At 48.3% G+C, this 13322-nt stretch overlaps 1 protein-coding gene across 2 annotated transcripts in view; it reads left to right on the top strand.

The window, feature by feature from the left end:
* ZDHHC14 (zinc finger DHHC-type palmitoyltransferase 14) overlaps positions 1-13322 on the top strand; it is a 290130-nt gene that overhangs the window by 249126 nt on the left and 27682 nt on the right. For both annotated transcript variants that reach the window (XM_053222042.1, XM_053222041.1), the window contains exon 5: positions 3212-3255. In XM_053222042.1, coding sequence (XP_053078017.1) covers positions 3212-3255 — 44 coding nt within the window. The remainder of the gene's footprint in view (positions 1-3211; positions 3256-13322) is intronic.

Below are 13322 nucleotides of genomic sequence, written 5' to 3'. Positions count from 1 at the left end.
CCGGCTGCCCTTCTCCCTGCCCTCTCTCCCTTGTTCCTTCTACTCCCCATTCCTGATCCTTCCGGCCACAGCTGCCCGAACGCCCCAGATCAGGCTGTCTTTCACTTACAAGACTTTTTCCTTGATACACTTGCCCCTGCTGCAACCTCAGTGACCTCACTTTCTCTTTTGCTAAGGGATTCCCTGAAAGAATCATTCCCACATTTTGCACAAAGGATAATGGGCTGCAATGATAACCATCAAATAGTTTTGTTTGTTTTTAACATTAACATGATACTGGCTTAAGTGAGAACAGTCACCATCCCTAGAAAACAATGTCTGAGGCTGAAGACTGGGTTTTCTAACACACACACACACACATACACACACACACACACACACATTAAAAATATACAATTGAAAAGATTTTCAATTACCTGCTAAACATTAGTAAATCCCTGGCAACATTATTAAAGGAAGGAAGCAACATTATTAAAACTGAGATTGGGATATTAATGATTTTAATGTGTATTTGCCTAAGCAAATGACGTTTCTTATTTCCCATTCTGAAGGTCATGACTTTGAATTTCTTTGCTCTCTTGGTTATCCACTTTCCAACAATAGGGAGTGATGGGAAGGAAGTTAATTGGCTTTGAACTATAAACTTAAGCCTTTAACTTCTATTACAGTGCCCATTAGCAACATGAGAGACCAGCGTTGCCTCTGGTCCACATTCCTGAAGTACAGCCATCCATTAGCAAGTACAAAGCTTCCTCCTGCAATGTGTCCCTCACTGTCTGAACACAAGCCCACTTTCTTCCCCGGGCAGCAGCACTGATACCACAGATGGCATGTGCCCAGGCTGAAGTTAGAAGTGCATATTCCCTGCCGCTCTTTGGGTTGGGTTTGGTGCAGCCCAAGATAGGGAGGGCATAGAAAATTTCGCATGGGAACATCGGTCATGATTGGACCTTACGTGGAATCTCCTAAGTTTTCATGGCATTTTAAAACGTAGGTCCCGTTTTTTTTGGCTGAAATCCCTTCATCTGAATGTGACGCAAGTTTGTAATCTATGCTTGAGAGCCATAACTTGGGTGGGATCCCAAGAAGAGAATTAAGGTTTATTAGAGGCCTTTTCCACCCTACCTTGGAAGGGTGTTAATGGTGGCCCTTTGCTCTCTATTTTCAGAGTTGAAAATGGCAAAAATGTAGCCAGGGTCCTATCTGCTTATTAATAGGCAAAAGAATCAGAGACAAGAAGCTGTGGTTTACACAACTCGAGAAGAAATAAGTGCTGATAGTTGCAGCACATTTATGACCTAAAAAAATAGTATTCAAACTTGACGTTTTTGTAGCATCTTTAGCAACTTCAGAATGCTTTCATATGTGTATTACTGAAGTGTATTTATGGCCTTGCCCTTACATTCTGGGTATCAAGGGCCAGTTTTCGCTTGCTCACCTGCACACGTGAACTCTGGGAACACACACACTCACACACACACTGTGAAGCCAGCCACCTGGTGGGCGGGTGGTGTACATTTGGGTACACCCACCACAGTTGGGTGAGGTACATTTCACTTTCATCTTCCCTAAAGGTTTACTCACCCCAGATCCAGCCAAATAGAGTTTGTGGTCTACGACCATTCCACCCTGAACACGCTGACCTGGGAAGCTAAGCAGGGTCTGGCCTGGTTAGTACTTAGATGGGAGAAAATGGAGTTTGCTGTAGTTTATGCTTTATATATTGTTAATCCCATTCTCCACCAAAAAAAAAGCGTTCAGAATTTACCTGCTTGCAAATTACCCGAGTGTGTTGAACAAAAGCAAATAAAGATTATCCTCTCCCCTTGTTCTATACCCCCCAACAAATCCCCCTGAACAACCCCACCCGCCCCCAACTTGGCTTGGCACTCCATGCTCTAAGGAAGGGCAAATTTTTACGTGACTCTCATGATCCCCTAAGATTATGAAAACATTGGCAAAGGCAGAGCACTGTCACCTGAGTTCTCCCTGCCAGGTAATGGGGCTCCAAAGGGAGGTTGGGGGAGAATCCTGTTGTGGCAAAGATTCTGGGGAACCTGATGGCTGGACTTCCTTGTTGAGAAGGGAAGGTTTGGAAAAGCAAGCCAGTTTGGGGTCAGTAGGGAAAGAGAAGTCATTTCTTTTAGTGTCTTCCTTTTGCCTCAAGATGGTGTTTTCTCTAGGATCTGCCCCAGCCCACGTGCTGGCTTTGCCCCACTGGCCTAGTGGAGATGGAAGAAGAAGCCTTAAGCTCTCCTTCTTCATTTTCCTGCTCTTTGGCACATCCTTGTGCCTCAGCAGTGGACTGTGGGGAACACAGCACAGAGGGAGGAAATGGGGCCTCAAGGATGAATTTGAAGCCACCCCACCCTCAGCCTTCCCTCCTACACAGAGGGGTCCAGGACCCTGCCTCTAACTGCCCCCTGCAGCCGCAGCAGAGATAACAGTGTCTGTCCTCCCTGTGCCTCTCATCTCTGCCCCAGGCCAGATGATGTCCCCAAAACACATGGCTTCACGCAGCACAGCAGGGACCCAGCATCACCACTCTAAGATGGGAGCACCAAGACTTCCTCCCCCATGGGCATGGGCATTTATGTTTAAAAACCATGATGTCAACACGTACAATAAAATCTGCTTCTTGTCAGATACATCTTTACTCAAGTCCCTAAAGAAATTCTTTTTTTGCACACACAATTCATGTTAAAATGTCTTCAAGCCTAAAGGAGTCAGTAATAAACTCCAACGTTATGAGTTTGTTTACTCTGGGTGCAGAGAAAGACGTCTTTTGTACGCAGCCTGGTTTATAGGATGCCCCAGGTCAAAAGTTAACAAACTTTGGAAAAACAGTCTTTCATAAAAGAAGAGGAAAAAATAGCATACAGTATTCTGTTTTCCTATTAAAATGAGGAAAACAAAGGAGTAATCAGAACTATAATTTATGGGAAAGGACGCAGGCATCCATCTGCTTTTATTGAAAAAATATCCTGCAGATGTCGGGTCTAATTATGAATCTGCCATTTTCTGGTTGAATAACTGTGGTGGAATCTCAGTCCCCGATCAGTATGCTGGTGCTGTAGCACAACAAAATATAATTATTTAATTGATCTTTAGACACCTATTATTTTCATGTAGATGAGGGAGCTTTCTGCATAAGGGCTGTTTTTCTGGAGGTGAATGTTTGAATACTAAATTTTGGTTTCATTTCCCACAGGTTCACAACAAACAGGATTCCTAAATGCTCTTAAGGACAGTCCTGCGAGATATCCTTTCTGGTCGTTGTGTTTTTCACAATGCTAACGTGTTCAGTATTGGACTGACCTCCTCAACTACCTCATCGTCTGTGCCCTGGCTTTTCTTCTCGGAACTCGTACTTTCTTGCATTCTGTAAATCCTCCAAAAAACTCCCCGTATTCACTTGCATGCGTTGTGGTGTCTGAATGCTTGAACCTCAAAGTGACTCATTTAGCTCTGTTTAAATCAAAGCTCTCTTTAGCTAGAAAGCCAAGTGTAAATTCTTGCCCACCCCAGGAACCTGCATTGATATGTGTTAAGTCAGGTTGGTTTGGGTAGAAGGAGGGCTGCAAGGTCCAGTCCACCTCATTTTGATCAGGAGGTGGTCCCTGCAGTGTATTTATAGATGCCTGTGTGTGGGTTGCCTTCTTGGTACACAGTCACCAGATGGGAATCCTCTGACCCTCTATATGGATTCCATCTGGGAATCTCGTTGGGCACCCCTCCAGACAGTCTGGATGACCTATATTGTTTTTGGGAACAGAACACCTTTTCTCAGTCTTGAATGGACTAAAGGTGGCCAATCTCAGGCCATTCAGATTAATCCCGTCCTGCCAAACAGTATATATGGGCGTGTACCACACTTATTTTGAACTTCTTGAAAGAAAAATATTCACCCATGATGCGCTTGAATGGGCTCCCCACCTCACCCATCCCCCTAAGTTTCACATTCATTGTTGTAATGCTGGCCCACTGGACCCATTGACCTGGCTCCATCTGGGACCCAGCTCCCTTTCTTCTTCACATAAGCAAGTAGACTGGACTTGAACTTCTCAGTACTCCCAAAAGTAATCTTCATCTTGTGGTAGAGAATTCTTAAACAATGAATGAAGAACTTGATGAAGATGTATGTATCACGTACAGCATTTAGTTAGTAAGATAAGCTGGCTCACGTCCCCGGGGAACTGGTGTGTGGGTGGTGGTAGTGTTATTAAGATAGAACTGACAACAAATGTGGTCTTATAGATATTTGCTTAATATAAAGTATCTCCTTTTTGGTGCCTCTGTGTTCATAGGCAACATAGAACGTTGGTTGCAAGTACAGATCCTATAGTCGACTAATCTCTTAAAAGGGGGACAGGCGACATATGGAAGATATACAAAGGGGGCTTGGGTCCTGTCTTCTATTAAGGATCTGGGAAGCAAGAGTTAGCTAGAAGTTATCCAGAGGTGGTCCTGAGAATGGAATTTTCAATGTTTGTGGCTGCTAAGAACAGGTCTCATGAGAAATGTCTCTCTTCATCCCTGTCCCTAGTCCTGCCAGGGTGACACCCTCCACCATCATCTCCTCCATGCCTTTCTATTTTCAAGGCCTGTTGCTTTGGCATATCTTACAGTCACGCCTTGTCTTTTCTTCCCAGAAGAAGAGGCTTATCTGTCTTTCAGGAAGTTGGTTACATCATGAAAACACGCTGGTCATGTTAAGTTTTATACATGCACCTTAGACCGGAACCAAGGTCTGGGCTACCAGCTGGAATGCTTTCTGAAGCCTCGAGAGTGTGGCAACCTGATCCACCTCCCCTCCTCTGTCCCTGACACCTGTGACCATTCTGACCTCTGGATGTCTGTGCAGAATGCATGTGGAGCATTTCAGACAATGAGAGGTATCAGTGACAGGGACCCCTCTCGGTGGGGAGGGGAGGCAAAAGCCCACCTGAGACCTGGGGGATTTCAGCTGCCCCATTCCTTGGGGCCTGCAGGCTACCTCCTGCCCCATGTGGCTCTCTGGGTGCCACCTTTGGGCACAGCGGTCCCCTCTCTAGCAGACAGCATGCACCTCTTGTGTGTGGTTTGTGCTGTTGGGTCTTCGTGACACCTACTACAGGCCTCCCAGCTCGTGGATCTTATCATCTCCCAACCCCAGAAAGAGTCACAAGGAAGGACCAGATTGTGGGTCCTGGATTCCTGCTGCCTCACGATGAATGAGGTCATTTCTTGTAAATGAAGTCTGAGGTCATTTCTTTTAACGCTTTTGTGTCTCAAGTTTTTGACCTGCGAGAGTCAAGCATTACGTACTTGACATGCTATGGTGACGAGACCAATTATATGGGATATCAGCGAGAACACCCGACACCAAAGCATCATCTGCACGCATGGCAGGAGCGATTTCATAGAAGCTTCTTTTTGTGGCAATATGTGCAACGGGCAGGCTCTGCTAGAACCTTCTTTTAGGGCACACATGTCTGCTCATTCTCATGATTTGGCTGTGCCCATAGTGTGTATAATCAAGAGCACTGTGTTCCCCAGGAAGGGGAACAGACAAACGTTGTTGGTAGAAAGGGTAGCATTTTGACCTTGCTGGAGAAACTATTCGCATGGAAAGGAGAGGAAAGCGAAAAATGCCCCTACTAGGTTCAGAGCAGATTTTAGCTTGTTTTCCCCCAAAATATCATGCTCAGGTAGAGGTCAAGAGTTTTCAGGAGGGCCCAGGTTGTGAAAACTCCCAAGCATCTCAGCCGCTGCCTTTCCAAATGGTGTTGTCACCTCTAGGTGCGGAGGTTTTCCCTTGGTGGGTGTTACCAGGCGTGTTCTCCACGTTCAGGAGCTTGGCAGCCACGTGGCCCAGTCAGAGCCAGTGGGGGCGACAGCTGGCTCTGAATGCGAGTCAAGCCCCTTACAGTGGCCAGACACGCCTGCAGGGCATCCTGCCTCCTCCAGGCCACAGCCTTTCGTAACAGGCTCCAGCTTGCACCAGGCTGTATTTTAGAGACTTAGAGCAACACAAATTTACTGTTTCGCAGTTTTGTGGGTCGGAAGTCCAGCAGGCTTGGCTCATTTCTGCTCTGGGTCCCGCAGTGCTGAAATCAAGGTATTAGCCTGGACTCTCGTCCGGAGGCTTCAGAGAGAATCCTCTTTCAGGCTCATACGGGTGGTTGACCGAGTTCCCAGGGCATAGGACTGAGGTCCCGTCTCCTTGCTCCGTTCTCTGATTCATGACTTCCTTGCTCTTCTAAGCCAGCAATTGTGGGTCAGGTCCCTCCCACACTTTGAAGCCCTCCCGCCTCTCTTCCGCCCATCTCTCTGACCTCAGCCAGAAAAGCTCTCTGTTTTTTAAGAGTGGCTGCACCCTGAGAATTCAGGATTATCTTCCCATCGCAGGGTCCATGACCTGCAGTCTGCAACTCCCTTGTGCCATGTCGGTAATGTATTCAGAGCTGCCAGAGATTAGGACATCTCTAGGGAGGCCACTGCTCTGTTGGCCCCACAGGCCTTTGGGGAGGAGGTACCCTGGAGTCAGGCACTCAAGTACAGGTGGATTTGAGAGGTTTCTCTCTTACACCCGTCCACGCAGCTCACTAGCAGTACAGCTCAGCTCTGAGTCTATGTCTGTCTCGCCATTGTCCTGTGAGTTTGTGAGTGAAGTGGCTTAGCCATCCAAACTCACATGTGGCTCTGTCCAAACGATTGGCTACTATCATCTACGTCTAAGACATTTACGATGATGGATATATGAAAAACCAAATCCTCAACTCCTCTTCAATCTTAGAGAAATATTATAAAGGAAATTTACCTGGTAATTCTTCCTCTGCAAAAGGAAGTGGGTGGCCCTCCTTCTCCCCCAGGACTAGGGGAAAAGCAACCACGATGTCTGGGTGAGGAGAGAGCTTTATTTAGCAGGGTCGAGCTGTCAGCACAGAGCCCGATGCGGGGCTCGAACCCACGGACCGCGAGATCATGACCTGAGCCAAAGTGGGACGCTTAACCGACTGAGCCACCCAGGTGCCCCTGAGGTCAGGTTTTATGGCACCTCTTAATCCACTGTCATTTTGGGCTCCTGCCTGTTAAAAGGTGACCTAAAGCTGAAGCCAGAATATCCCAGGGTAGCTACCGCAGCTGATATAAAGATTATCTGATAAACCCCCTCCCTCCCATTTCTCTCCCAGAGAAAATCAGGCACCAAGAGCAGGACTCCGGAGAAATCTGACAGCACAGAAGCCCATGGGGAAGAGATGGGCAGGGAAGGGATAGGGGAAGTCTGAGCAGCAATCCCAACTTCGATCTTTATTCTTTCTGGAAGTAGTGGAGAATTTCAGGAACATCAGACGTACCCACACTAAGACGTGAGGTCCTGGGTTTTTTTTTTAATTCCACAGAACAGAAATTGTTTCATGTGCCACCGAACACTCCTCCCCCAATCGGTATGACTACTTACAAGCTCTCTGTGCTGACAGCGTCTTTCCTGTTTTAAGTACATGCTTTGCAGAAGAATCCCTCCTTCTATCGAGTGGGTCTATAAAGAGGTGTTGAGGTCTGATGATGTATCAGGAATCTGTATTCCAGAAGAAAAAGTATGCTTCAGGTTCTATGAGGTTGTGATGTGTTTTTGAAAAAATACTGAGTTCTGGTTACTAGTGATAAGGTATATATGATGAGTAAGGCTGGATCCCTGTATGCCAGGGAGTAAGGCATCCCTGGATGCCTGTTTGGTACTTTGGGCTCCTGCCTTTCCTGTGGACACCTGTGTGGCTCTGGAAGGGGCACCGGGATGGCCAGGGAGGTGCTTCTGAGGGACAGCTTTCAGCTCACTAAGAAAGATGTGCTCACCACTGGGGCAGCTCAGAAACAGCATGGCCAGGGGAAGCGATGAGATCACAGGCCCTAGGGGTGGTCAAAAAGAGGACGGACCACGCCTCCCTACATGGTTCTAGCATCAGATAATATTATGACCTCCAAGCCTCCTTCCACTGCTGAGGCCCTGGGAGTCTCTTTGGAGGTGGTTGATTTCTGATGGATGAAACTGATCCGTGACATTTCACACTCATGACAACTGCTCTCTGGCCGATGGCAGTGTGGCCCACAGCTCGTCCTCTCTAGACCTACAGTCTCTGTGGGGCAAGAGTCTATACGGCACCAAGCTCTTAAGACAAGAGGAGGTTTTCTGGCAAACTGCCTGAGCACAGGACCGGAGTCCAGTGTAGCCTCTGCACGTGATCTGCTGACTGTTCTCGGGCAAGAGGATAACTTAAATTTATAATTTTTCAGTGGCCTCCAATCTGGTCTCCTGACCATGATATGAAAATATTTTGATGAGAAATCAGGGTCCAGGCAAAGGTTTCTCACAGATTTACTGTGAGAACTATCCAACTGAAAGCAATGTCCTTGATGAAATGAGGGAGATCAGAAACACAAAAGGCTATTTAACAACCAATGGAGGCACCTTATCTATCGGAAGCACTGCCAGGAGCAACAGAAACCCTGACCTACCAGAAGGTCTTCCTCGAGCCCACCAGCAGGACCACAGGAGAAAGGAATCAAGCAGCTCACCCAATGAGAAGCGGGAGGTACCCGTCAGTAAGGACGGGATGGCATCTTGTTTGCAGCAAAGCCAAGAGGTGGGGGAAGAGGAGGAGGAGGAGGGGAAGGAGAAGGTGGAGGAGGAGGGGGAGGAGGAGGGGGAGGAGAGGAGGACGGATGGGTAGAGCCAGTAGGCTCACTGGTGGCACTTAGCAGGTCCCTTCCCAGCCCACAGTGCAGCCCTGCTCACATCAGGGAGGCTAAGGATGCTGTCCGGGCCTCGGATGCCCTGGCCAGCCTTCCCTCCGCTTCCCTCCTTACCCCCCAGTGGCCTGAGGCCACTTCCTCCCTCTTATCTCTGCCTCAGAGAAGCAGAGGCAGTGGCGTGGCTGGGTGCTATGGACTCTCAGGAGCCGCCCCCCCCCCCCTTCCCCAGGGAGAGATGGAAGGTGAGTCTTCTCCACGAAGAAAGGCACTGGGTCTTCTCTCCGCACAGCCAGGCAGTTTCCAAAGGACGAGGTCCGCTTGGCATCTGTTTCTTCCAAGATCATTTGACGCAATACCCACTCCGTGCAAATTCTGCCTGGGTTACAAACTCAAGAAGGAGCCACCGGCCCAGACCTCTGAAGCACATTCTATCAAAGGGGGCAGGCAGAGGGTGGACAGAATGATTCGCTCATCTCCTCAATGAACATCTGCCGGTGCCGAGACCTGGTGTATGACTCTGAGTTCTAAAAAGCAGAGTAAGTCTTACGTGGCCTAAAACATCATGGAGAGCTTGAGGTGGGGGTGGGGGTCCAGAAGGGCATCTTGCAGGGAAATCAGGAAAGGCTTTGGCAGGTAGCATTTGCATAGGGCTTGGAAAGTTTGGGGAAGAAGTCCTAAAACTGGAGACATGGAGGGGAGAGATCCCAGGCAGGGCCAACAGCCTGAGCAGGGCCTGGTGATACGCAGCATGTGTCAGGGAAGAGCAGCCGTCTGTAGGGCCAGACCTGGGCTTGTGTTCATTGATTCCTTCAGCAGGGTTTGCAGGGCTCCGGGAGCTCGGCCGTGCTCCCAGTCAGCAGGCCCTCCGCCCTAACGGTACAAGCACACAGATGCACTTTCGGCTCATACACACGGCAGGCATAGCGGGAGGGGAGCCGTGATAGCTAAGCCGTGGTTGGGGGGGGCCGGGGGGGTCAAGAGTGACTGCTCCCAGGAAGGGAAAGGCCCTGACAGCATTGTATACCAGTCAGCCTTCCTGCCCAGGACGCTGGGGAACCAGCTTAGATTTCTGGCAGGTGAATGACATCACCGGAGCCTTTCTGTCATGGTTGTTGTGTTCTTAAGAGTACTCATTTGCAGCAGGGAACACAAGGAAGGGGTGAGGCGATGTGTGCAGGGGAAAGGCCCCCAGAATTGAAATGGGTGATAAGGGGACAGCTGAGCAGGTAAGCAATCAAATCAGTGCTGCTGGGAGGGAGGTGGGAGAGTCAGAGCCAGTTCGGAGGGCTCAGCCCTGGGGACCCAGGGGAGGGAAGGCACAGTGGAAAGGGGAGAGAGCTAGCACCGGTTAGAAATGCGTCCTATTTGAAATACACCTGCAGCACCTAAGAGTTGACCCCCCGGGAACCCCCACGTGAAGCTAGAGTAACCTCACGGTCCTCTGCAGTTCGTTGCATGAAAGGCGGAAAGAGGAACAAGTCATGAGCCTCCAGTGACAACATTGCAGCCTCAGAGGACATGGCACTGGTCACACAGAGCCAGGAGAGCCATGTGGCCTCGCCTCCAGCTCACCAGCGGATCTGCAGGTGGAAGTCCCCGCAGGGGTCCCCGCAGGAACAGGGCTACCGGGGCCAGCAGCATCCTCGAGGAGGAGCCAGAGAGGAGAAGCCCTGCGATCAACAGTCGTCACGATGAAACGGCATTAACATCCAATTAAAAGGATTACAGTCATTTTTAATCATGACTTATTGTTCGGCGCTCCCAAACGAAGAGTTTTCAGTGGTTGCTAAATCAAATGGTAATTGATTCTACGTGTGTGGAGGCTCTCGCCAGAAAGCCTTTTTATCCCCAATTTGCATTCATTTTGAGGCACGCTGTCTGAAAGGCACCAGCGGCCTAATGGGCACGGTTCTGTTTTAATGGAATTTGGTAGAAGGCTCGGATTTGGCTCAATGCCCTCAGAAAGGAGGGACACCGTACTGCCCGTTGGAAAATTAATGACGGCGGCACAGGCCTTTGCTAGACTCAGCTTACAGGGCCCTTCTGTCCCGATGTCTGTGGGTCCTCAGGGGGACCCCAGGAAATAGGTAGGACAGGTGTCCATCGGTCCCTTACAGCTGAGCCTGCGCTGAAGGGTCAGATGACCCCAATTTACACTCAGCCGTGTTGCCAGAACTGGAGCCCAGATCTCCTTACCGCCAGCCCCTCTCTCCGGGCAGGGAATTGACACTCTTTCCCACTGCCCCTAACTGGTCTGTCTGAGGGAGTGCGTGAAGAATAAGCATCAGATTATATCTCATGAGGTCACAAAGTGGGGGAGGAGGTTGTTGGGGTTTTTCTAAATCACTCAGGTACTGGAAGAACATAACTCTCGTAAAAAATTTCAAATAAGAACGTAAAAGAAGCACTGCTCTCCACCCTTCCTCTGTCATTCTGTGGGAATCCTTGTCAGTTTTCATGGGTCTTTCCAGACGGTATTCGAAGAGTTTGAATACGTATGTGTCTGTACACGGTTGCAGGGACTGTTTCTACCTAAGAAGGATCGTTTTCTTTGTATTCTTCAGCGGTTTGATTTTTAGATGTTTCCTGAAGGTATTTCCATGTCAGCATATGGATCTGTCTCATTTTTTTCCCAGCTGCTTTATAGAGTTTCAGAACACAATCTATACTATATTTTTCTGTTGATGAATACTTAGATTTCTTAATTGTTTTATTGCATAAAAATGAGGTGGCGGGCCATCTTGCACGTATGTCTTTGTGCACGAGTGTTAGTGTTTCTCCAGAATTGACAACTAAATGTGGAATCACTGAAAGTTAAGCATATATTTTTTAATTTTTTTTAACATTTATTTATTTTTGAGACAGAGACAGAGCATGAATGGGGCAGGGGCAGAGAGAGAGGGAGACACAGAATCGGAAGCAGGCTCCAGGCTCTGGGCCATCAGCCCAGAGCCCAATGCGGGGCTCGAACTCACGGACCATGGTGACCTGAGCTGAAGTCGGACGCTTAACTGGCTGAGCCACCCAGGCGCCCCAAGTTAAGCATATTTTAAAAAATTTTTTGAAGTTTATTTTTTGAGCGAGCGAGCATGAATGGGGGAGGAGCAAAAGGAGAGGGAGAGAGAGAATTCCAAGCAGGCTCTGTGACATCAGCACAGAGCCCCGTGGGGGGGGGCTCCAAACTCACGAACTGTAAGATCATGACCTGAGCCGAAATCGAGAGTCAGACGCTTAACCAACTGAGCCACCCAGGTGCCCCTCCAAGCATATTTGTTTTTTAATTTTTTTTTTCAACGTTTATTTATTTTTGGGACAGAGAGAGACAGAGCATGAACAGGGGAGGGGCAGAGAGAGAGGGAGACACAGAATCGGAAACAGGCTCCAGGCTCCGAGCCATCAGCCCAGAGCCTGACGCGGGGCTCGAACTCAAGGACCGTGAGATCGTGACCTGGCTGAAGTTGGACGCTTAACCAACTGTGCCACCCAGGCACCCCCCAAGCATATTTTTTAATATTTATTTATTTTTGAGAGAGAGAGAGAGAGAGAGAGAGAGAGAGAGAGAGAGAGGAATGAGTGGGGGAGGGGCAGAGAGCGGGGAGAGAAGCAGGCTCGGCCATGTCAGCATAGAGCCTAATGCTGAGCTCGAACTCATGAACCATGAAATCATGACCTGAGCCAAAGTCATCTGATGCTTAACCAACTGAGGCGCACACTGAGCCACCCAGGTGCCTGGAAAATTAAGCATCTTTTAAATGTTGACTCACATGCCACATTGTCCCCTAAAGAGATTGTACTGACTCGTTCTCCCATTTCCCCACACCTTCATCCATATTGGATGTTACAGGTGCTGTGACTTTGGCCAATTTGTTTTTTTTTTTCAACATTTATTTATTTTTGGGACAGAGAGAGACAGAGCATGAACGGGGGAGGGGCAGAGAGAGAGGGAGACACAGAATCGGAAACAGGCTCCAGGCTCTGAGCCATCAGCCCAGAGCCCGACGCGGGGTTCGAACTCACGGACCGCGAGATCGTGACCTGGCTGAAGTCGGACGCTTAACCGACTGCGCCACCCAGGCGCCCTAATTTTGGCCAATTTGATGGGGGGGGGGAAATTCATTGGTTTAATTTCCATTTTCTGGATAATAATCAGCTTGTGCTTATTTTCATTTTTGTTGACATTTTTTTTTTCATGACCACAATGTGCCAGCTCCTAATCTCTGTCCATTTTGTAATCAGGTTGTTTGTTCTTTTCCTATTAACATGTTCTTTATTCTTAATAATAACCATTTAATATCTCTTGCCAATATTTTTCTCCCAACCTGTCACTTACCTTTTAAGTTGACTTTTTTACTACAAAAAAAAAAAAAAAAAAAAGCTTAACTTTTAACAAAATCCATCTACAAATCAGATACTACATGGCTCCTAGATTTTGTGTCTTATATCTGAACCCCAAAATTATAGGCATATGTCCTTTATTTCCCTCTAATACCTTTACATTTTATTTCTTCAGTTTGGCACGGTAATTTATCTGTAATCTACGTGTGTGTGGGCGGGGGGGGGGGGGGGGGGGGGTGAGCTAAAGTTCTCAC

Source organism: Acinonyx jubatus, chromosome B2 (assembly GCF_027475565.1).
Source record: "Acinonyx jubatus isolate Ajub_Pintada_27869175 chromosome B2, VMU_Ajub_asm_v1.0, whole genome shotgun sequence".
NCBI classification, from domain to species: Eukaryota; Metazoa; Chordata; class Mammalia; order Carnivora; family Felidae; genus Acinonyx; species Acinonyx jubatus.
The sequence above is the reverse complement of the archived record's forward strand: the minus strand, read 5'-3'. Positions and strand labels throughout refer to the sequence as shown.